Genomic DNA, 26,308 nt, shown 5'->3' with positions numbered 1-26,308 from the left:
AAAGCTACATGAGTGAGAGTAGTGCCCCCTTGTGGTGAAACATCAGCCTGCAAAACATAAGTGAGTGAGTAAGCTGGGGGAAAAAAATCTCATAGGGAAAAATTGTACTAAAAATACTGAGGTTGTACCCTCAAGGCTACATCTACACAACCTTCAGTTAGGGGACAAATGACTAGTTAGGGTAATTAATTGCTAATATATTTCTTTTCTAAAAACTGTACAAGTATGATTTTTTTTCACCTGGAATTAATGTGTAAAGGGCACAACAAGACTCTAAGATCATTTATATAAATTTAAAGGTGCATGCATATCCGCACAGTTCCCAGGTCCATGAGGGGAACTGGGAAAATGTTCTCATCTTAATTAACATTCATTAAAGTATTTTCATTTTGCTTTATGATCGCCATTACAAGATAGATTAGAGCTATGAGGTTTAGCTACGACAGCAGTGATATGTGTGCTCATATAAAGGGCAGTTCTGAGCATGTCTGGCTTTTATGAGTGCCATGAATTAGTGCGAAAGTTACTTCCTCTGACATAGGGCCTTTATGAATTAGATAATTAGCTCTTTAGTCATTAGACAGAACGAGTTGTGTGTGTGTGTGTGTGTGTTTGTGTGTGTGTTTGTGTGTGTGTGAGTGTGTGTATTTAATGTATCTGTGCGGGAAGGCAGTCCAGTCGGACAACACCTGAAGGCATGGTGCAGTCAGGGGGAGATAAATCTGTCCTGGGCCTCTTAAGATAACCCAGATCTGTTAAAGACAACAGGAGCCAGGATCCCACTGGAGGCACATCTGTCCACAGCTTCACACACACACACACATGCCTCAGGGCTTCACTGTGTATATACTGACTGGCAAAGATATGAGATTTACGTACATCTGACTGTCTTTGTCCCCACAAATGTCCCCAAATAAACGTATGTCCCTGTCATTCAGCTCTAGTTTGTTGGACTTAAGGCAAGGTTTAAGACTCTGACCTCTCACAGGGACAGAGGGAATGATTGGTAAATGAAAACAATGGGATGAAAGGAACTGTAAAATGTAGAGGGGGAGGAGGAAGGGAGGAGGAGTGATGAGAGTAAACGGAAGGGGAGTTAAGAAAGTGGGAGGGCTGAGGAAGAAAGGGAATGAAAGAAAGAAAGACAGAGAGTAGGGGGAGTGGGGCGTGTGTTGACACATTGAAGGCTGGCAAAGGGTGAAGGCCATTGATGAGACAAAAGGCCAAAAGCGCTCAGCAGGAGGAGGGACAATGGCTGTCTGTATGTGGAGGGGAGTCTTACATTCAGGGTTATCTGTAAAGAAATGCTGCCTGTTGATGTATCATAAGGCATCCGCCTGTTGGTGTCTAGCCCCCCTGCAGACTTGTGCAGAGCTTAGGCCTTGTATACAGTGATGCAATGAAGAAGGATGTGGTGATATTAGGTTTACAAAAATGTACTAACTTGTGATAAGGAATATTTAATACACTGAACAATCGCTGGATTAGGAACACATACCTTGTTTCTGCACACACTGTCCATTTTATCAGCTTCAATGAGCATTTTGTAGCCTACCTGTTTCTCTGCATACTTTCTTATCCCCATTTCACTCTGCTCACTGTGACACTGTTTAAAAGCTCAAGCTGGACTGCAGTGTCTGATCCACTTGTTACATAGCAACACATCAGCACACCATGTCAGTGTCACTGCAGCATTGAGATTGACCCACCTCTCTCTTTTGGTGGCCCTGATAATTAAAAAAGTAGGCTGAAGAGCGGGTATAAGGACATAAGCAGAGAAACACATGGAATATAGTCTGTAATGAAAACCCCTTGTAAGCCCCTGCAGATAAGGTATGTAAACAAAATGTAAATTTAATTCTTGTTTAAATAATTTGAATAAATACGCAACTGTAATATAAAGCAAAAGAGCAATCATACCTTCTGAATTTGAATACCTAATGTCTCCCAACTCCCTCAGTCTCTGCTAACCACGACTGGGCCCCAGTCATTCACTAACTGCCTTCCTTTTCTAATGTAGTGCTGTGTGAGTGCTCTTATGGTGGGCACACTTACACAGAAAAAAGCAGCTCACTTTCTTTTAATAGGTGCTCCAGGCTGCCACAGAACTGTTTGCGAGTGAAAAGTAATTAAGGTTGGCAAGGTCTAGATTTTGGGGGAGAGGAAGGTTGTTCTGGGAAGGGGGTTTTAGGGGGTGGTGGGTGAGTGGGTGGGCTGCCTTCAAGGCTTCCTCACCAGGCATGCATCTACAAGCAACAACAGTCTTATTCTGAATGCCATTTTTTTTTCCTTGCTTAAAATAAAACCTGATCTCATGGCTGTCACCTCTTCGGTTGTTAACAAGCTCTGTTATGGTGCCTTTCCACTGCATCATACCGACTCTTTTACTTCCTTTTTTAGGAACTTTGGCTCTGCATATCTCTTCAGACATATATATGTTAGTCTAGTATTCAGTTCTATATTTATAAAAAAATATTTTACTATATATTACATGATTTCATAAACAATAGGTTTAAAGTTTTGTTACATTTAAAAATATGTTAACATCCAAATATTTGGAAGCAATATGACCACTTTTTTAAAATACATTTTGCATTTAATCTACATTCAGTATGTGCCGCAAATGGCTCTGGCAAAACAGAGACTGAATCAACTCCAAGCGTCTCAACTCTGTCAGGCGTTCACCAGCAGTTGATACTCCCAGAGACTCGAAGAAATGATACTTTGGGAGTCAACTTCTCTTCACCAAAAGCACAAATAGTGAAAAGGAGTTGACTCCCAGAGAGCACTCACACCTAATATTGTCCTATTTTTACGTCCTTGTGATTTTCTGTTTTCAAATATGAAATAACGGGCCATTCATCAGTCTTTAATTTTTTCCATCATATTTCTAATATGCATAATTACTTACCTGCTGTCTCTCTCTCTTTCCCCCCCTGCAGTGGGCAATGGACAGTCTGTACAGATGGACACTGCCAAGTCTGGCTTTGTGGGATCCACGGTGGAGCTCCGCTGCCTCTTCATCAACAGCAAGCCTCCGGTGAAGATCTCACAGGTCACTTGGCAGAAGTTTTTCAATGGCACCAAACAGAATGTGGCCATCGCCAACCCAGCTCTGGGTGTGTCTGTGCTGCCTTTCTTTAAAGACCGCGTCAGCTTCAAGCACCCCGCCGTGCGCCAGAGGACCCCCTCTCTTGAAGACACCACCATCGTCTTTAACAATCTGCGCCTTTCTGATGAAGCAGCCTACATCTGCGAGTACACCACCTTTCCTGCTGGAAACAGGGAGAACACCGTCAACCTCACAGTCTATGGTAAAATCACTGTCCAGAACTCAGTAGAGTAATGATAGTTTGTGGAAATAAATAAGAAATACGTTTGATCAGTCCTGGTAAAAGAACTTATCAAACTCTTATCAAAATTGGTGAAGCTGTAATTGCACCCAAGTGGGGACAAGCTTCTTATGAATATCCTTCAGAATAAAACTCTGGAAAGCAAGTGTATACAATGTTTTGACCATATAAATATGTGGTATCATAATTAGAAGAATAAGATAAAAAATAATAATACTATAGTAGACAAATCCATATGTTTGAATGTGGTTATTTATGCCCAGTACTTCAACAAGGAAGCAGAAGTTAAATCTGGTCTCAGATAACACCAACAATGAATCAGAATAGTGTTGTCCATGTGGGATTTGAATTGGATCAATATTTGGAGTTTTGTCCAGCACTTGTTCTGTAAGTGGATATGTTTTTATCTCTGGACATAGTGCCTGTGATTTCACTATCTAAACTGGAGGCAAATTATGTAGCGGATTAAATTTTTTATTATAATATCTCTTCTTATTATTCTTTTTTCTTCCAATAGGAATAATGTAGGCCTAGTTTGATTTAATCTTTAAAACAACAGTCCATTACTAACAACCTATTACTGTAGGCATTTTTTCCTAAGGCTACATGACTCCTACACATCATCATACATAAACAACTGTGCAGGATTATACCAGCAAGAATATAAAAATTGTAAGAATAAACCATACTACATGTTCATTTAGGTTTGTGTCAAGTGCAATGCAACAATTATGTAGGTGTTTTAAAATTACACTATTGTTTTTTTTTCACACATTTTGTCCGTTGTATCAGCTCCACTGACTATACTAAAGCATGTTATCATTTTACAGTTGCACACAGTTGTTAGTACCATTCATCCTGTTCTGTAATAATCATGACCCTCACAGTATTTGATATGTTTGGTTGGTGGATTATTCTCAGTCCAGCAGCGACATAGCTGTGCTTAATCAACACGTCACTAACATGTCAGCGTCAGTATCGTGAATGCTTCACCAACTAAAGAAAATCCACCAAATATGACCACTGATTAAGGGCTAAATAATGACCAACACAAACTGTGCAGCAACAGATAAGCTACTGTCTCTGTCTTTACATCAGCTAGGTGGACCAACATGTTAGTTGAGTCTAAGAAAGTGGACAGTGAGTGGGCACAGTATTTAAAAACTCCAGCAGCACTGCAGTTAAAGCTGACTGGTGTAAACGTTTCTATAGGCTATATCACATAATTACATAAGCTACTTGTCAAAGATTGTAGGCACCAAGTGTTTTAACACAAAGAGGCTTGCAGTCTTTATCTGATTGCATTACACAAAGACTCTCAATATGTGCTGCTGAAAATACTGCTTAATCATTATTTACACAGCTTTGTTATTCATTAGACACTTTAAGTATATTTAATAACACACTAAACGTTCATGTTCAGAGTTGCCAAGTTAATAGAACCTTCATGGATATTTTTACTTGCTTAATTAAAAAGTGAAATTTGAAAATCATGAATGTGCAAACAGTGCTATCATAAGGATTATGTGTCACAGTGAAGTGTAACATTAGACTGCGTTGCTTCAGTGTAATATTTGAATTGGATCAGTATTTAGAGAGTGGTGCTTTGATTAGAATGTAATCTGTCAGTATATATTAGTTTATTGCCTTTATCCATATTCTGCTACACTTTAATTGTATTTCATTCCTTTTCCTGAAGCTGGTTTATGGAATTTGTTGGTTTAAGTTTCAAAATTGGTATCAGTTCACTTTTACATAGGGCTGCACAATAGTCTAATATCAATATATATTGCAATATAAAATGTTTCAGTACCAATGATATGATTTTTAAAGACATTTTCAATATTTTAATAAGCATTGTTTGCTACATCTGTCACACACTGTCGTTCATTACAGGGTACCGTCATCACGTCAGTGCATTCACTTGAAAATTTTATTTAAACATATTAATATGACAAAGCCAACAGGTTTATATTGTTGGTGATGTCATTTTTCTTGTTTGTTTTTCAGTGGATTTTATACAGTTCATATCGATATTGGATGCATATCGTATCGACCAAAATTAAGAAATACATTATGATATACATTTTGGTCATATTGTCCAGCCTACTTTTACATAACTATTTTCCTCTAAAAGATGCCGTGTGAATGAATAAAGCAATTCTGTGGTGTGCGGTATTGTAAATTTTATTCATGAAGACTTATAAAAAAAGGACAGCTTCTATAGTTTCGTTGGACTAGGGACATGTTTATATACTACTGCACAATTATTGCTTTAAAAAAAAAAAAATAATAATAATATATATATAATAATAATAATAATATATGTATATTAAAATTTTAGTCTATGTTTATTGGTAAATTATATCATCAGGTTGCACAATAGCATGGTTCATTACTTAGTGGATATGCCCTTATTTCTTCAGTAGTTCACTAGTTTTTCAACAGAAACCTGTATGACCCATTTGATTTCATGTGTAATCTGAACATAGATCACAACTGCTGGCAGATAACCACCAGTGGTAGAAACTTTAAATAGTCAAAGCTTAGGCCAAAAAATTTTTGAAAATCTGCTGACCCCATTTTTAGGGTGTTTGTTCCCCTTTGCTGCAGTAACAGCTATTAGCCTACATTTTACTTATGTGGATTTGATGGCATTGAACAAGAAGTTCATCAGTGAAGTCAGGTACTGATGTTTGTTTTTTGTCAGATAATCCTCTCCAGCTCATCCCGAAGATATTGGATGTAACTCCAAAATTCCATGGAACATAGTTCCATTGTTCCACAGCCCAGTGGTAGCCGCTCTAGCATTAGTACTAGCACTAACTAACTTGTTGGCATTGGGTACTCTGACCTTAGGGCTACGTTCAGCTTTTCCAGGCCATTGCATTCCAAATTTGTGATATATATTAGGGGTGGGACTTGATTAAAAAAGATTATCAAATTAATTAGAAGCTTTGTAATTAATTAATTGAAATTAATTACATTTTAATTACATTTCAATATTTAGCATGAGAAATATTGATTTAAGTTTGGTTGATGAGTGAATCAACCAATATAAGCTTAAATTCAAAATCTTGTTTATTTTCCCACCAGTCTACTACCAATGAATTGGTCAATTTGTCTGACGTGGACTTTGACATTTTGTTTCTGAATGTGAACCCCGACATGTGGTCGAGTGTTGACTGGCGACACTGTTTGCATTACTACTTTTAACATTACTGACCTGCGCACTAGCCCCAACATGTTTTGCGTTGAGGTGGTAACGAACGGTGGAAGTGCTCCTGTAATAAACTCCTTCCTGCATAAAGTGCAAATAACAACATTTTTGTTTGTACTTCCATCTGGACCAGCGTAGTCTCTTCCGTCATCTCCATCATGTTCATCACATTGTGCATCATCATAATTTGTAGGCCTGGAACTCATGCACTGAGAAACTTTCCATGATGCAAAGTGCAATTAAAATACGTTAATGTTTTTATTTCGTTATTTTCCCCATAATTAATTAATAGAAATTAACGCTTTTAAGTCCCACCCCTAATATATATATATATATATATACACACACACACACACACAAACACACACACACACAAACCCTGGTGTTGAAGCATGCTGTGATCAATCGCAGTCCTTTGGCTCCTTAGCTCTCATTAAACCATAAATTGATGCTATTTTGGGCTTTATTTTATTCATGATTTAGAGGCTCTTGAAAGGGAAAAGTCCTGTATGTCCTTGACTGGTTCAGGGGTTTATTTGTAATGTGCTTAGTTCACAAGTTTACCGTGCCTGAGGTGTATTGATCGCCTTGCGCTGGAACATAGGAAGCCTCTTCACCTAGCCGTGACCTCTTTGGCTGGGAGGTGCATGAAATGCATTCGCATGCACGCACACACACACACACAATTTCTCATACATTAATACAGAGCCTCCATGCTTCCATTTCATTAATAAACAAATGGATGTGCTGAAAATTGAAGAAAAAAAACATGGCTGATTTTGTAAGGTTTTTACTATGTAAGGTATTTTGTATAATTTGTGCTGTAGTTCCTCATGTGTGTTATGTGTGTTAGATCCTCTTTTGTAAGTCGCTTTGGATAAAAGCGTCTGCCAAATGCATAAATGTAAATGTAAATGTAACTTTCAGCATTAGATTTGTACATATGTGAATAGCATGAGACCTGTCACTGCTAGGGACTGGCTAAGTGATAATACCAATTTTAGGGGGCTTATAAAATGTGGTAGCCAATAATATTAATGGAAATCATAATTCATTCTAACCCTAACCATAATTCATAGTATTTTATTTTTGTATTTTAGGTTAAACAGTGGTTTAATGACTAATATGACTTTCCATTTTCCATTGATTTCATTGTTTGTTATAAAATAAGATAAAATATGGATATAGACTTAGTCAGAAATCAATCAGTTATTTAGTAAACATTATGCAGATGTGAGCAATGTTGTTGTGAGTGAGAGAATGTATTCCAGGTCCACTAAGACCAAAGGAAAAATATGCTAGGTTGTAAAACGAGCTGCTATTTGGAGATGTAGTGGCTTTTGTGATGATTCAAACTAATAATTAAACATAACTTTTTACTGTGTCTAAAGCGTTACTGACTAAATTCCATCAAATCCTCACAGCAACATTCCAGTATAAAGCCTTTACATATGAGTAGAGATAGGTGGACACACTGCCAGGTTACGCCACTGATTTCAGAAGATATGCTGTTTTAGGGATGGGCAATTAATTGAAAATTAATCAAAATCGATACTGAGAACTTCTAATAGGCGCAATTTTCCATATATCAATTTCTGTGATTTATTTTTTAATTCTGTTCATGTACTGTCTCCTTAAAACCACACTCTTTCACTTGTAGTCACATGAGTCTGCCCCAGCCAATCAGTCACATGGAAGCAACATGGAGAAGAACCTAAACACAGAGAAGGGCGGAGCAACTTGGGCAGCTCCAACATTAGAAAAATATCCCAGATTTAATTCTTGAGCATATGTACAGTACAAAACATGTCAGTGGAACATGAGGGCAAAAAGACAACAACAAAATAACTGTTCATTATCAATAACTGAGGTAAAACGGTTTAATTAATTGTGATATTGATTTGCGGTCATATCGCCCATCACTACGCTGAGTGTATTTTGCAGTATACAGAGAGACAGAGAGAGAGACATTGAGTTACAGTGGCTTGTGAAAAGGTTGCGCACTGAGTGTGATTGGGAATGTAATTAGAAATGAAGTGTGTTGGTGTGTTGTTCATTAAATCAGGCAAAAGGAAGCACTTGGCTGAAGTAGCCTCTGTCTGCCAGCTCCACTCGTCAGTTCCCAGTCCATTCTCTCTCTCTCATGCGCTCTTACTCCCTCTTTGAGGAAACAGAGGCTCTATAAAGTGCCAGGGAACCTGAATGAAGATAACCAGCTCAGAGAGGCCTCTTCATGTCCTATCAACTGATGGCACAATCCCTAACTGAACCGCTATCAGTGCCTAGCGCCTCACACTCATGCAGGAGCACATCTCAGCTTTGATGCCAGGGCGAGTTTACTGCTAATTGGCAGCCCACAAAGAATTTAGATTGGATGTCTTTGGGCATTTGGAAAGACAAGTGGCTTTTGCTTGTGTTTGAGCTTTTTTTTTTTTTTTTTTTGATTGATGTGTTTACTTTGAACAAGATGGTGTGGGGGGGATTTGCTTGACTCGTATGGCCATAAAACAGTTTATTTTTTCTCTTGTTATTCTCCCCCCCCCCCCTGTTTTTCTCAGCCACTCCAATTGGATGTGTTCATTTTAAATGTCAGGGATCACAGCTTGAGGCAAAGTCATAGGCAAGGTGGAGTTGCGCAGATATTGGCTTTATATGAGTAATAAAAACACTTTTCACTGGCTTTTTTATTATGTTATTGAAGCTTAGCTGAGTATTTCTTTTACACTACACCCTTACACTACATAAATTAGCGCTTTCAGTGCTAGTGTGCCAGTACAAAATTCTCATTTCTAGAAAGTTATTGTTTTGCAGAGTGTATCATGGATTTTTATTAAAAAACTATCTGTATTTTTGATGCAGTGCATTATGGTTTTAAACTTATTCAATTAATTATATGCATATATGGAAAATAAACTCAAAAAGTGCTGTTTTGTGAGATCATTTACAAAAAAAAAAAAAAAGTTTCAAAATGGGCTGGATGAGGCATTTTTTATTTATGGAAAATGATCAGAATGTAAAAAATTAATTGCTTCTTTCTTTTCCTCCATTTTGTTTCCCCCCACAGCTCGCCCTGTCACCCAGATGAGCCTCACCACGCCCACCATCATCGCCCGGGGTCAGAAGAGGAAGATGACAGTGGCCACCTGCCAGTCGGCCAACGGCAAACCTCCCAGTGTCATCAAGTGGGACACCAAGCTGAAGGGAGAGGCCACCTTCCAAGAAACCCGCAACCCCAACGGGACGGTTACAGTCCGCAGCAACTACGTAGTGGTCCCTAGCCGTGAAACCCACCGGCAGAAGCTCACTTGCATCGTCACGTACCGCGCTGAGCGATTCACGGACAGTGTCATCCTCAATGTCCAGTGTAAGCAAGATTCTTGTATTTTAATCTGTATATATAACTGACCAGCTTCAGTAAATGCAGGACATCCTCCATGTCCTACCTGACAAAAATGGGGATATCCGTTGCCTGTGGCCCCAAGGGAACAATTTCAACATCCATACAGTCCTTGCAGGACACTCTACTGTTAGCACACAGCTGCAGGAAGAGGCCAGCATTGTTCAGTCTCAGCTGTTAGTATTTTGGTTGGTGTTTATGTTGAGCACTTATAGTGGAGGTGTCATATAGGAAATCCTCCCATTCACCCATTCAGTCCCATGGCGGACAATCTTATTGTGAGTCGTATGTTTTTATGTGGAGAGCAGTTTTGTATCGCTGAGAGAAGAGAGCCTACCATTCTGTTGTTAGATGTGGAAGGTCACATGAATATGTAAATGTGAGTGAGTGTATATATAGTTTTAACTGGTTGCATATAATGTTTTTTTATGGTCAGAACAGGGATTTTGACACAAATGTTATTCTTTCTTGTCTGTTTTCTTTTTTCAAAAACATCATCTTGACATCACACACATACCCTGCCATGTTCATTAGAGGCCTTTACCTTTGTCCTCTGAATACATTTATGCTCTTGATAAGGCTGCAAGCCTGGCAATTCCAAAAATAAAAAAATAACACTGATGAAGCATGTGCATCCTTCGCTCTCTGCTGATGGAGGTGTGTGATAAGGCTTAGCCACTTGGGTCCTCTTTAACTGAGCACAGTATTTACTCAAAGCAGTTGCACTTAGAAAATGTTTATTCTAAGTTTAAAGCTATTGATGTGTTTTATAGCTGGGTTGTACCGTTTTTATACTGCAAGCGTGTGAAGTGGAAAATATATTATGACTTACATCATCAAGAATGATGTCATACTATGCTTGTATTTGGAATAATTTAACCCAATAATCAAGCTGACCAATAAAAAGCAACCAAACAGCCATGTGTAAGTGTTGAAATGGTGCAAATTTTTATATTTTATTTAATTGTTATATTTTTCTGTTTCTTTACAGATGAACCTGAGGTAAATATTGAAGGTTTCGATGGCAACTGGTACCTCAACCGACAGGATGTGAAACTCACCTGCATTGCTGATGCAAACCCAGCTGTCACTGTCTACCAGTGGAAACTGTGAGTCTGACTTTTAGTTTCCTTATGTTCCTAATGTTACTGTTCTGAATTTAAGGTGTCTACAATTTTTCAGGTGATATTTCTGACCCAGATCAAAATGATAGTAGTTATTTACAGCATTAAAAATTAAAGGTGAGAAATAGCGGAATTCTGTCCTAAACCCAGCTGTCGATATACATTAGCGGAATTATCTCAGCACATCTGAGCCCAGTGTGAACATTTACTGAGGTCTCCACTGAAACTCCAGAAGAGTTCCAGGGCTCTTTGTTCTTTTTCTCAGGAGAAATATCTGAGCAGCAGGAGACTTCAACTAAAGTCTCCAATCTGGTCTCATTATTTAAAGGAGAAAATTGAAGAGAGCTCTTTCTTGGTTTACCCCCTGGTTTAATTCCTATGGCTCCTTTAATTTCGGCTAGAACCTTTTAAAGACTATTTGTTTATGTTATGTTTTTGCTGAAGGAGCATATGCTGTGTGTTTGATTTTGAAAAAAAGTGAAAAGACCACTTGGTGCATGTCCATTAAAAGTAATACGGCAGCAATATAGTGATTCGCACCCACACCAGTTGATGACCCAGCAAACATATCACGCCTTTCAAAAGAAGAACCAAGGATAAAAAAAGGACCGAGGCCTAATAAGATTGCTGATGTGTGATATCATTTCCTCTGTTTTGCTGGATCTCCGCAGCAATCTCAGGTTGTTTACATGGAACTGAGATAAGACCCATAGTGGTCTACAATAGGGTTCGTTAGACTCACAGTGAAGCAGTGGCCCTCCAAAGATGCCGGGCGATAAGCACAAGATCAAACAGGAGGAGGTAGAAGAAAAAAAAAAGTAATAAGGAGCCTGTGCTGGGGGAGAGAGAGAGAGAGAAAGGGAGGTTAAATCAGCATTACAGATCAGAGGTTTGTAGCTGTGAGAAGCAATGTGAGCCATAGCTCCCTTTAGATAGAATCACTGTTGCTTTGACTAACAAACGAATGCTGTAAATGCTGCCTCATGTTGCTGTTTTTACAGATGGCACAGTGCACAATGCAAATATTTACACAGGGAGAAAGGACCCAGATATTTCCACAGGTTTACTATTGGTATTCTGTGAAAATCAAAGACAACTATATTAAGTAGCATTTCCAGTCAAAGTGGCCTCCAAGTACAAGTTTATATTTTTTTATAAACATTTTTAGTTTGTAAATGTAAGCAGAAGTTTTAGGTTTTACTGCAGTTCAAGTAGACTAATATATATGTATACTTTACTAGCTATAATTATGGCTTATAATGTGAAATTACTCTCAACCCAACCTGGTGTCTTGTGGAAAACATTTTACTAAGGACGTTTTCACACCTACCTTGTTTGGTCCAGACTTTCAGACTTTGTGAAAAAAAACTGCTGAAATGTTTGCCTTATTTTCTGAGAGGATGAGAGAGAGAGGAGATGACAGCACAGGCAAACAATGCCACTTAAAGATAAAGAAACTGTGGCAGCAATATATAAAGGCGAGTGATGCCATCCGGAAAAGCGGTGTGTCCACTAATGAGAATGACAGTTTTCCTTTCAAAGACAGTTTTTTTTCCTACAAACCAATCAAAATCAAGTGTGGGGAGATGCAGTCCATGTATGCGATGACGACAGGACGTGTGTATATCCTGCAGAGTTCTTTAGTTTGCTCGTTAAACTGCAGTGTGAAAACAAAACTTACTGGATCAAATATATACAGTGTAACAAAAACACAAACCTTGGTACAGACTTTCAGGTGTGAAAACGCCCTAAAAGACCATGAAAGACATGATAATCTGGCAACCCTTAGTAAAGAAAAAAGAAAAAAAATTAATTAAAACTTTGCCTATACCTAACACTAAACCTAAGCTGAAAATTTAATCGCAGAGTCCAGAAAGTTAGAAAAGCAGTGTTTTGTGTAATTCTATTACAGAAACAAGAAAACTTTTAGCACTTTTTGGGGTAAATAACTGAGACTTCGGGTGTATGTAGTGAAACAGCGCCACCACTGGATGGGGGCTCATTTGGTGAATGTAGAATAACTACAAATAATGATGAAGTGCCCTCAACATACAAATGACAACGTTTTAAAATGTATGGTATTTTAATAGGTCATGTTTTAGACATGAAATCATGTTCCTTAAACCTTGGAAATCAGCCAGAAAATGATATATTAATTTATGTGTTGGTTAATAAAACTGGGTACATCTGATTCAATTCCACCCATGTACTTTTTGTAAAGGTTACCAATGTCCTAGTAACTTGTAACTTGCCTGTGTCATTTTCTCAATAGAGGTTTCACATTCGTTCAAACCCATAGGGCTGTTGTTTTCTCACAGTTGAAAGACAGACATAAAAATAATGCAAGACCCGAAGAGCTTGGTTTTCCTGGTAGTGTAATAAATTCTCATGTGCTCTCCTCATTAAGGATTTAGCATGGGAATTGGCAAGCCATTATTTGTCCTATAGTTAATTCCTCCTGTACATAAATACCAAAAAAACCAGGCAGGCCAACAGCAAGGCCACAATGGAGGGGATTGGTGGCAAGGTGCTGTTAAAAATGGGGGAATTATGCAGTGAAATTGAGAGATAAATGTGGCAATTTGTCCTGTAATTGCTGGGAGAGAACAGGGAAGGGAAAATGTGTCACTGGGCTTGAGTGGGGGTGGATTAATGGCTGCTAGCGCCCAGGGTGCTGTGACTCCGTGGACTGGGTTAGGTTTTAATAAGTGAGAGGGAGAACAGGCGCACACTTGGCTGGATTAGGTAGCAATGGGCCACAAAAACAATAGTCCATTCTATGGGGGGATGAGAGGAAGCTGGTTTTTTTTTTTTTTTTTTTTTTTTAAGAACTGCATCATGGTAGCAGTCATGAGAGAGAGAGAGAGAGAGAGAGAGAGAGAGAGAGAGAGAGAGAGAGAGAGAGAGAGAGAGAGATGCAGAGGGAGAATGAAAGGCAGACACGGAAATGTGGTGAAGGGAGGAAAGAGGTTGATGAAACCAGAAGAGTGAAGTGAAGAGAATCACGTGCAATTTTTGCATTCCATGGTAATGCAGAAATAGCCTAACTTCTCTACAGAAGTTATTTTCATAATTTTCACATGTTTCCTATTTTCCATAGTTCTCTCTTTCAAATACAAATTAAATGGCATTGTCTTTGGGTTACCTACACTGTATATATAGGCACACATTCAAATGAATAGTGTCACTGGACAATACACACTATATGCATACAGAGAGAGAGAGAGAAAGAGAGAGAGAGAGAGAGACATATAGGAGAAGTGAGACAGTGATAGGGAGAGACAGTGCAGTGGCTCTGACAGATCGGAGGGGACGGCCACGGCTACAGTGCGCTGCTATCGCTAAATGTGTTGTGAAGGTTCCCCGGAGCTGCTTTCTGGAGGTCATCAGCGGCCTGCTGGAGAGCACTGCCATGTACGCTCAGCGTTCACACACAGGCAGCCAGGCCCACACGCACGTGGACACGAGAGCATTCATGAGTACATGCAAGCCCACGTGAGCAAACATGCATGTGCAATACAACATATTTGGCCTCACGTGAGTGCGAGAACACGCAAACACGTGAGTTTTTTTGCATGCATGCGCTCAGGCCTAAACACACAGCCACGACCCACACATATGTGCACTTAGGACACACAATGGACTCATTTGAGACGCCTTCATATTAGAAGCAAATGGACAAACAGTGGTGAATCATGGTGATTTGTGTTCATTCAGTCATTCTTTCACTTTGATACACTATTTATCACCTGGCTGTTGACTTCTGAATATCTGAGCATTAGACGTATGCAACGATCTACAAATATCAGTGCCTTCTTCTCTAAAAGTCCACAATACATCAGTAATTTAAAGGAACACTAAGTAAGATTTGGAATTTTTGGTCCTGGGCTTCCCTACATTTGTTGTACATTTGTTGAGTGCTGTAGACTTTTACAGCACTGTCCTGAAATCAAGGGGGTTGGGGAGGAGGTGTGGCTTCCTACACTTCTTTTGAAGTACCAAAGTGTGGTTTGTGAGCCTTGAGTAGCATTGACAGAGGCTCTAGTCTCCCTATTACAGGTCAGTGGAGCATCACCATGATTTTGAAGATATAAATGCTACCAAATACTTCTTCAAACAATGAATGAACCTACAGCTTACGAACTGTTACAAAGTGAGGTTTAATTCCTCGAAGCACACTATGCTGCATAATTATATTCACCTACATCTGCAGCATTATTGAACTGTATGTCATTCTATAGGCGACCATCTGCCCAGTGAAATGGAACAGGTTCCTGAGACTATTACCTATTAGTGCTATGGGACCAGACATGATCTCAAAATAAGAGCATATGTGAAAGGACAACGTGTTAACCTTTCAGTGCCAGATTACTGCTCTGGTACACCCTTGTAAAACTTGCTATCAAAGTCATACTTTGTAAACATCTAGATCCAGATCATTACTCAAGCCAAACAAACTCATACCAATGTCTTTCAATAATTAATTTTCATTTCCTTGTGTTCTCACTGCCCATGTTAAACACATCTACATGCTGAATTCAAGCAATGTTGCCGCTCATTGTTCAGCCATGATAAAATCTTACATTTATGGCCTTTCAACAAGTTTGGTTAGTCAAAAAATGCTCTGTAAATGACAGCTTCTTAAATAATTCAATTGGTTTGAAATTTCAATTTCTGTATGTTTCCACCTTAAGAACTTCTCATTCTTGGTCTCATTACCAGATCAGTGATTCTTTTTTTTAATGTATTAGCTTTATAACCTGCTAATTCCCTTCCTTGCACACCTCCTAATGCACTATAAGGTCATAATGAAAGATGAAACAGACATTAACACATCTGACCATATGAAGTCAAATTCTTCGCACTTTGTCAAAGAACTTATGGAAGGTGAGTTATTACTAAGGATGAATCACTTTCATAAAAGATCCTTCACTCCTTATAAATGATGTATGGGCCCCATTTGGGACAGAGAGGCTGAAGGTTGTTGTGTCAAACCCCTGTGACTGAACCTAAAGAGACCTCTTTGCTGGGCCCTCTGCAGCCCGGCCTAATTTTGGCTCAGTGCTCGTTACTACCGCTTCTATCCTCTCACGGCTCTGATAAATGATGCATTCCGTAGCTTTTAACAGTGAGGTGTTCTTGTGGGCCGCCACGGCATACTGCCTGCTTCTGCGTTGAGAACAGGAGAGGGGAGTGCTTCCAAAGGCCAGGCTTTGTTTATCCAGTAGGACATGACTAATGATTACGAGAGTCTGTGGTGGAGGATAGTTTGGACCAGGGAGCACATCATGCTTGCTAATCTATATTATTTTTTTTTTCTTCTCCCCCTCACCACATAACTAATATGTAGCACTCTTTCTGTATTAGGAGTAGTCTAAAACTTGTCCTATTTTGTATGGAATCAAAAGGTCCCACACTTGCAAGTGTGGAGTCAGAACGAACTGTTAGTAAGATACTCCTGGCTATATTCTGTTATCATAGGAAATTTTTCTTGCAGGGTACTTTTGTTTTAAGATATTGCAGCTTACTGGAACCATTTGCAATCAGCATGCACAGATAATCAGTGCCAGATATGGTAAGAAGCAATGCATCTTGTGTAGTTGAAGGGGTAGTTTCTGGCTTAAGGTTGTGAAGGAATATCTAGATTCATCTCTGAATACTGTTACAGCCTAAAGTCTACAGTTTTGTATTCTCAGTTAAATTTTTTGAGGGACAGCCTGCAGGAACTTCCCTCAAAACATACGACAACCAGAATGCCCTTTAAAATAGAGCCAGGGATTCCCTTAGGGCAAGTGCACAAGTCAGGGAGTCTTTTTCTTCTTCAATCAGATTGCAAGCCTAGCATTCTCACCTAACCTTCCAGGCTTAGGTTGAAAGCTTTCTCTCATAGACCGTCTAGGCTGGCAGACAACTGGGTGAAAATACAAGGTGTGGACAAGGTCAGTGCTGGGCTAGATAGATCGAGATGCCCGCAAAGAAATCCAGGCCCTCAGCAAACGTTGTTATTGATGGGTAGGATAAGGACAGCCTGGGGAGGATGTAGCATCTGTCTCTGGAATGCCAGAAAGTATTACCCCCTCCTCAGGCTTGGGGGAGTTAGAGATCCAGGCAGGTCTAGACATGGTGGTCCACTGAACTGTGACCGAACCAAGCAGCAGACAACACAATTCTCATATTTTGACATGGCTGTGTGGTCAAGCTCTGAGTGTGAGCTTAGCATGGGGTATATCCTGTGTTTCTCACCTGATCAGCTGCTGCTCGGGAAGCTCTCCTGAGATTCCCCACAGGCAGGTGAAAGCAGGGAAATCAACACATCTCTTTCAAAACCAGACTTATTTTATTATGTGGTTTCCATCACATTTTGAGCCACCACCTCAACCTCTTTCCTTAAGGAACAAACTGGATTCTCTGAACATTTGGTTACAGTTGTTTCATACTAAAGTTTGCTTGACTACAATACTTTTACATGGTAGCAACTTTCTGGCACTATCTGGCCTTCTAGTATTTATTTTGAAAGTGAGGGATTCAAGTAGTCTGTCAAGAAATATGCTGAAAGATGATATATAATCATAAAAAGTATGAGTGCTTGGTGAGTGGGAGCACTTGGTAAAGTTGAGGTTTTAACCACCAACCTCAGCCACTAAAGACAGTAGGATGACCACCGGGGAGGATCGTTCTTAGTGACGGGGAATAAAACAAGAAACAACAAACAAATAGCATTATCAAACAAATGGGTTTTTTTTTAATTTACTATACTCTTTAACTTTAGTTTAGAGCGTTTTTTTTTATTATTATTATTATTATTTTTTTTTTTTACCAGTCACCCTACAAAGGTACAGCATTTTCTTTGTAGGTCTCACAGGTTTAAATAGCTATCTCCAGCTGAATCTAATTTTGCAATTACCCAGAGGCATTCTGGGAGTTGGAGTCTTTGGTTTAGTCTACTTTAGGGAAGCGCCACTGCTGCCCCTCTCTGGTTGCAGGCAGCCCTTATGTTAAGTTGCCCTAAAGTCCAATACATGGAAGTTGACACCCATGTAGTCAACACTTGGTACCGAGAATGGTGACCTTAGGCCTGTGTACAGCTGCTCAAGTGTATTCCATTTCCTTCCATTATTTTGAATCAGGAGATTGTACAAACTGTGTGCATATTTGAAATATCAGCTTTGCACAGTAGACTGTTTTTCATGCTTCAGAATAAGACAAGTAGAGCTCTTACAGCTAGACTGTAACCTTTTCTATTGTTTTGCTGTCTCACCCTCTACCCTCCCATCCTTTTAACTCACACTCTATCAGCTGTTTCTGCATCCCCCACTTAGTGTCCCCAGGCTCTGTGGGCCTGTAAAGACCTGCAGAGCTCCCCTGCTCATACCTTTGTTAGCCATTTTCCTAAAGATACTGATGCAGCTCATATGAAAGTGTCTGTTGTGATGCGACTGCTGTGTGTTTTGTTGCTCATGGTTGGATTTCGGCCACAAGCGAGAGTTCTTGCTCCCACAGAGTAGCTGTTCTATAATCTGTCTTTCTTTATTTATTTATTTGACAGGGACAATGCTCATTAATGAACAGAGAAGTTATGTAAATAAGCCAGAGTTAGACAAAAAGGCTAATTTTCATGTGTAGTCCCTGGCCACCTCTTAAAAAGGCAACCTAAAATCATAAAACAGTTCAAAATTGTTACATACAATCAATAATAACAACAAAAACACTCTACAGACAACTCACACAACCACAATCAATAGCAACACTACCCCATACAAAATAGCATGCAGCAGAAATTATCAGTAGATATCTCATATTCTTATGTTCACATACTTGTTTAGTAACAAGCAAATAATATAAATGTATTCCATTGTTTTATACACACTTAGCCAGAAAGGTTAATATCAGAAAGGGTCCAAATTTGTGAAAGATATAATCTTGTGAAAGGGTATATAGGACACTTTTTTTGCCAAGCGTGTACCTTATCTGAGGTGTTGGGTATGAACTCAGTGCCTGGAGATAAACTCCTAAAATCTCTGTCTCTCTCTCTCAGGTTGAATGGATCACTGCCCAAGAACGTGGAGATCAAAAACAACACGCTTTTCTTTAAGGGTCCTGTGACATATGAGCTAGGAGGCACATACGTGTGTGACGCCACCAACAGCATCGGCACACGCTCTGGCCTGGTGGAGGTTAATGTGACAGGTAGGTGGAGATCTGTGTACGTGTGTGTGTGTGTGTGTGTGTGTGTGTGTGTGTGTGAATTGAGAAGGAATTCTACCCGCACTCAAGCAATCATGGCTGAAGAAATGTAAGTGGCTGAAAAGTGACTGGAGGCATAATACTAAGCTATTAGAGTTATTTCAAATAACAGAGTCTTTATTTTCCTGATTGGCCTCATGCTGCATATTAATATCCCGCTAAAGGAGAGGGAGATAAAAATGGAATGCTCTTAGGCTTAGCCTAACATATTATAACATGCTCAATCAAGCTTGAACGCACATGTAAGCAGCCACACACATTCTAAACACTTTTGCTGACACACACACACATACACACACTCATATCTACCTCTCATGCTGATGCTAGCATGTTGCAGTAGTACAGGTGAATTATGTGGACAGGCAGGAGGTCTGCCCACCTGCTGGCTCTGCTTCACCAAGTGCGCTCACACACACACACACATACACACAGGCAGTGCTCATTGTGTATAAATCTCAGAGCTGAAAACTAACAATAGCTGCGCCAAAGTGGAAAGATACACTTCTCTTCCAGCATCCGCTGTAACAAGAATCCGAATTAGAAAATAGGTATATAGTACATAATGTGATATGTATGATATATGCACCCATTGATTGGAGCATACAGCCGCTACTACTAATGGAAATCAAATAGTTGAAAATAAAATGATTGAATTATTTTGCATTACTGGACATCATAAATAACCCGATGAGGTTTTTATGTTTTTCACCCATACACAAGTAATTCTTTAGTCTGAGCTCAGCCAATAATTTGAATGATTATGATAAACTACACAAAACAAAAGGAATTAACAATAATATATTATGTTGCTCAGTTTGAAGTCTTAGTTTATAGTAACTACTTGTCATGTTCAATGACATTGTCAGATTGGATCACACAGTATGGCCAAACATTTGTGGACCACCTGCTAATCTACTGTTGCATTCTTATAATAAATGTAGTGACATATACTGTGGCAACAGTGTTTCATATTGTTGCAAACAGTCATTCCAAATTTCAGTACCGAAACACACAACTGTACACACATATACATATAAACACACACAAACACTTACAGACTGTTAGTGACAGAATAAAATATCTTGTCATCTATCCTCATGTATAAATTCACATCCCTGTGGGAGTACTTTGTATCCATCACTGGGTTTCTCCATTCACATTCCTCTCAGCTAATTTTTCCAATGCAGGGGAACATCTCCCCCTTAATCCTAAAAAGAAAAAATAAAAGCTTCAGATGAGCAGAGCAAAACTAGAGCAGCATCTCTGCCCCTAAATCCTGCTATGTTTTAGTGTTTATTGTATAAAGGAACACAATGAAAATCAGACCAGTACTGAAAGTGTTATGGGCACTTGTGTAGGGCTGCACTGTATATCCTTTGTTAATATACATCAGTGTCAATAGTGTTTGCAAACTCAGTATCACAGAAAGGTAATCCATAACCACCCTGGCCAGTCATGGTTCCTGTTGGAGAGGTCTGTTTTGATGAAAATGAAGGCATTTTAAGGATGTGCATGGTTAAGTGTTAAAGATGCCAGGGTCAGTATATTGGTATTCAGTTTATTTCATCATGGAAAAAAATATGAAGGAAGTATACACACTAAAAACAGTGCAAGTATGAGGAAATCTGAAGACATGTGGAAAATCAATGTACAAGAGTTAGTATCCTCAGCTTTCAATGTTGTATCAGTTAACTCTAGGGATAACTTAATAAAGGTTGATAATAAAAAGTGACATCCTCTGTAACTCACCCAACACCAAAAAATGTGATTTTGGTTGTCACCGTCCAAAGAAAAAACCATTTATCTCCAAAATAGTAACTTTATAGCAGAAGGGAAAAACCTTCTTATCCTTCAGTGGAAGGCAATATAAAAAGATTCTATTCCAAGCCATTTTGGAGCATTTCAAAACACACCATGAAGGACAGCTAAAAACATTCTCTTTGTTGCCTAAAATGCCTGTCTATGTTAATTTTCATCCACATTTACAGTTTTCTTTGCTTAAATACTATATATATATATATATATATATATATATATATATATATATATATATATATATATATATATATATATATATATATATATATATATACAAAAAAAAATACATATATATATATTCTTAGAACTATGATTGAACCGCCCTACTTTTAAACATGTTACATTATAGATTCACCACTGCATGCCTAATATAATCCAAGGCACATGACAATACAGAGTGCTATAATCATAATTCGAGTATATTTTCCACATTGTGCAGCCCTAATCTAGGTCTAGAAATGCTAAATCAATTGTGTAGAGATTGCTTGAGTTTTGCTCTGATGATGCCTGTGTCGTCTTTCTCGGTTTCTTTGCTTCATTGTTGGTCTAGGGATGTTCTCGAAAATTGCATCGCTTTGCATGTCCTCTGTTGTTCTATGCTCGCGGAATTGGCTTATTTGTGTGTGGCAGCTGACTGTAAGCTAAAATTTTCCCTAGGACTACAGTGATGTCGTCTGGTACATTGTCAGGTCCTGATGGCATGCATAGCCAACATTAGCAGGGTGTTAATGGAGGTTTGAAAGGCAGCCATTGGAAAGATGGCGAGTGAGGAAATTGTCAGTGAATGCTGGAAGTGTATTCAGCAGTTGTTTGTTGTTGGGAGGGGGGTGGGGTGGGCAGTCTGTGGGGGTGTCGTTTGGTTCTGTGTTAACATGCTGTCAATTTGATAAGTAAGCAGATTTCATGGGTAGCTATTGATTTTGTAAACTGGGACCTTATGCTGTTTTAATGCTGCTAGGATCTGAAACAAAGTCAGGAGGAGGCACCTCCAAATTATTTTTTTTGTGTTGCTGGCTGAAGGTCATTGATGCAGCGTGATCCCAGCACTACTTCTTTTCTCCCTGGCTTCTTTTTCACAGTGTACATGGACTAGTCCCGCTGAGTTTGTGTAACTCCAGCTATGGCAGTATCCACTCTGTGATGGATCGTTCCGTGGAGAGATCACTGAGCTATTGCTTCTCTCATCATTGGTCAGCTCAAGCTTTCTTTATTTTAGTACGCTATGCAGATCCAGAGTGAACAGGAAGGCTTCGTATGCCAGATTTGTTGGACATGCTGACCTGAGCATGCATCCTTTAATTTTCATATCCAAAATCCACTTTGTATCTTGACCTCTTGAACCACAGTGCTCTTATGACATTATTCAGTAGCTTGTAAATATTTTTTTGGTAACTACCGTAAGCTGTAGTGAAGTCTTTGAATTTTAAGGGGTCTGTTTATCTTCCATAATTGGAACCTCTTCAAAAAACGAGATGCCCAGGCTTGTCTAACTTTTAAAGCTTTGTTTATATCTGGAATCACAAGTTAGTAACATGTCCCATTTGGCCCTTTTCCACCATAGGAACTCTGGTTTTTAAACCAGTTCCATTCAGAGTTTATGGAAACGTAGTGCTAACTCCCTCCACATTTCCCACCAGTTTTTGAGGCTCTGGGGGTCTACTATGCTTTGCTTCCAGCTGGATCCATCATCGTCTCAGCTTAAGTTGGTGGAAACACGCCGGACGCTTCCAAATTAGGTTTATGAGTGGGAAATGGATAATTAGTGAAAAAGGGATAATCGGTGGAAAGGAATAATTGATAAATAGGTATTGAGACATTGTATCTATGTGTATTTTGTTCTACAGTTAGACATATGGTCGAATCTGTTTGCTGTGAAGGCTATACATGCCTGGTAAGACCTCATGGTTTGTGTCTGTGACAGGAGTCTAGTGGCCACAGCTCAATGACAGGACCGGCATGACGAAATGAGATGTTAATGAGGCTCTTCCATCTGCCACTCTCCATGGCAGAAGTGGGTCTTGCCATGAATAAACACATATGGCCTATTTCAGGCTAATTCTTCATAGCTAGAGCAGGACAGATAACTCCAGCAAGGGGCATGCTATCACAGCCTCACACAAGGAACATTCCTTTTGTATGAAAATTTAATATCAAAATTATCATTATTATCACAGTATTGTTAAAATGTTTTAGGAAAAAAAAGTGCTGATGCATAAACCATTTCACCATGTTTTAAATTGAACAATATGAATTAACATTACTATATTTATACTCATTTAAATGAAATGCAAACAAAACAAGATGTAAATGAACATGATTAAGAGGGTTTTTTGTATTCTACAGGTAATCAGTAATCATAACTCTATATATATTGTATTATTGTTCTTGTGGAAATATGTTTGCTACAAAGATGCCACTGAGGTCCCTTTTTAAGAGGCACAAAACAAACACATGTTATGTGCTGGGCAGGCGGAGCTGAGTCTGGGAGACTGTTTCTAACTTGGTTGATCCAGTAAGGCACTGTATGTGGGGTTTTTAAACCACAATTATTAAGATTAAAAAAGTATAATTTAACCATTTAATGTTTGGTTGAAGTCGTCAAGAAGTGGGCAGAGAGATTGATATGTCAGAATGTCAGTCATGTTTGATTTATATGGGTGGGGACCAATTCTGTAAGGAACAAACAGTATTCTCAGCCCACTGGAAGTCCCAGATATACAGTACAGAGGAGTGAGCAGACACTGGAATAGGTGTGTATGTGTGTGCAGTGGTCCAAACTGTCTATGACCCAAATTCACCCCTGGTCACATCTATTTTATAAGGTGACACTTATAATATAGACTGCCTTAATTCAACAAGTTTTCCCTCCTGCACACACACACTTTCACATCGCAAAGATTCCCACAGGAGCAGCATGTTCCCATGGTAACAGTGACAAATGAATGAAGTTTGGGGAAGTGCTATACTTGTCGAAGCTGGCTGATGCAGGGGTGGATACAAAACCCTGCCCTGAGCTACTTGCAAACTGTCAGCATAAAAAGCGTCTCCAAGCTTGGCGTACCTACCTGCCCCTCCTCACACCGAGAGGTAAATAAAAAAAGGCATTGTGTGCAGTAGGCACGAGAAGGACCCAGGGCGGCCAGACTCCAGTCAGGGTAGCAGCTGCCCTTCTGTGTGGGAACCATGATAACATTGTGAAGCTGGAGTTGCAGGGTTACTCAATGCAATGATGAAACTTAACTCTCCCAACAGCTGCAGCCAGTAGACCTCCAATGTTATGCATCATTCCGTAGCCAGCATCCTGTTCATATTAAGAACTCTAGGTCTAGGCAGCATTTCAATATGAGAAAATGAATTGTGTTTTTTGTTTGTTTGTTTTGTTTGTTAGTTTTGTTATTTTAACAGTTGCCATCGGCCACAGGCCACAGTTATTACTAATGTTCATAAACAATAATTTAAAATGTATATTACATTTCAAATCATGCTAACATTCAAGGTTATGGAAGGAAAATTGCCAGTGTTTTTTTTTTCTTCAGATAGATTTATTTACATTTATTTAACATAACATTTTTAAGATAAAACCAAGACTGAGTCAACTCCAGGAGTTTCAAATCTATGAATCACCAGCAGTTTATATGACTCCCAAAAGTTCAAAGAAATAATCATTTGGGTTTGGATTTGTCTTCACGAGTGTATTTGCCCTGACAGCAATAAACAGACTGAGCATTTTCCTGTTTTAATTTCCTTGTGATTTCACGTTATCATTTAGTTTTTATCCGTTGAGAAAAAGCAGAAAACATTTCATGACAGTTCTCTTTTTCAAATGATTATGTTTAGTACTCATCTAAATTTTGTTGTGGAAAAATAGGTTGTCACTGAATATGTTTCATCGTAGTGAAATTAACACTGACCCAGTCGCAGATTCCTTATGACTGCAAAATGACGACACAGTTTCAAAAGTCTGTGATGCATTCTTGTATTCTATTTCAATTTATTACTTTTTTTTCTCTCAAATCTCCCTTGCTCCACACAATTCTTTCCATGCTCTTTCCATCCCTCTCATGTCTATCGCTGTCGTGGTGAAGCACATTGACACCGTCCCTGGCCCAACGCAGGTAGAGACGCGTGCTTATGCTTCATTAACTTCAAACGGCATCTTTGTTCCCCCAAACAGCATTGGACAGACCTGGCTGAGACTTGTCAGATTTTTAAGCCTCACTGCCAGCCATATTATACTTTCAATAAAAGAGGCCAGGAATGCCAAATGAGCTGTCCTGAACAAAGGGGTGGAAAATACTCCACAAAGAGTGGACTGATGCTGTAGTCCAGGACGTAGGGGGAATCTTAAATGACCTCTACGTCTGCTGTCTCGCTCTGTGACTCCGACCCTGAACATATAGAACAACCTGCCATGACCCAGACTAACACACTACTTAACATCTGGCTTTATTTCCAAGCACACTGTCAAATGTGGTTAAAGCTTGCAAGAGAGAATGCAAATCCATAGTCTGGGATCGATACAGAGGAGGAGGCACTGATCTGTCAAATGTCCATTACAGTGGTCAGGCTTCCACAAAGGGGAGCCCCCAAAACAAAGGCTTCAACCTACCTGAGAACCTCTTAATTAAAAATCTGCCAAGCAGTCCTTCCCAGACAGAGTTCACACACTTGTCTCATTATTCTCCATTAGCTGTGCAGCTTTGACACCAGGCCTGATGCTGCGTGGTAGCTTTCATATCAAACGCCCTGCTTTTCACATGCTTTGATAAGCACGGCTCGTTCTGGAACTGACAGGGCACAGAGAGCGTGGAAGGTAGAGCATCTGGGAGCATGTATTTAAGGTGTAACCCGAACCTGTTCTGAGTTCATCTTGAGGGCATGCACCTTCCTGCTCCATGAGGAGGAGTGTGTTTGCTAACACAGCTCTTCTCTTGCTTTTCTCGCTACAGTCCACATTTTAAAAAATCCTTGTACTGACCGTTCAACTGTACATCACTATGACCTGTGGATTAATCACACACATGTTGCTTATGCATTTTTTTTTTTTTTTTTGCTTTTCCACTATGCATATCTTGTACCTATTACAGGGAAACCTTATTTTAGTCCATGCATTTAGTCGGTATGGTTCCAAGAGAGCAGAGTGAGGACCAAT

At 39.3% G+C, this 26,308-nt stretch overlaps 1 protein-coding gene across 1 annotated transcript in view; it reads left to right on the top strand.

Annotated features, from left to right (window-relative positions):
* nectin1b (nectin cell adhesion molecule 1b) overlaps positions 1-26,308 on the top strand; it is a 128,058-nt gene that overhangs the window by 77,880 nt on the left and 23,870 nt on the right. Inside the window, exons 2-5 of the mRNA XM_066684977.1 lie at positions 2,943-3,314; positions 9,638-9,937; positions 10,962-11,079; positions 19,130-19,281. Coding sequence (XP_066541074.1) covers positions 2,943-3,314; positions 9,638-9,937; positions 10,962-11,079; positions 19,130-19,281 — 942 coding nt within the window. The remainder of the gene's footprint in view (positions 1-2,942; positions 3,315-9,637; positions 9,938-10,961; positions 11,080-19,129; positions 19,282-26,308) is intronic.

The sequence above is a fragment of the Hoplias malabaricus genome, chromosome 11 (assembly GCF_029633855.1).
Source record: "Hoplias malabaricus isolate fHopMal1 chromosome 11, fHopMal1.hap1, whole genome shotgun sequence".
Classification (NCBI taxonomy): Eukaryota; Metazoa; Chordata; class Actinopteri; order Characiformes; family Erythrinidae; genus Hoplias; species Hoplias malabaricus.
The sequence above is the reverse complement of the archived record's forward strand: the minus strand, read 5'-3'. Positions and strand labels throughout refer to the sequence as shown.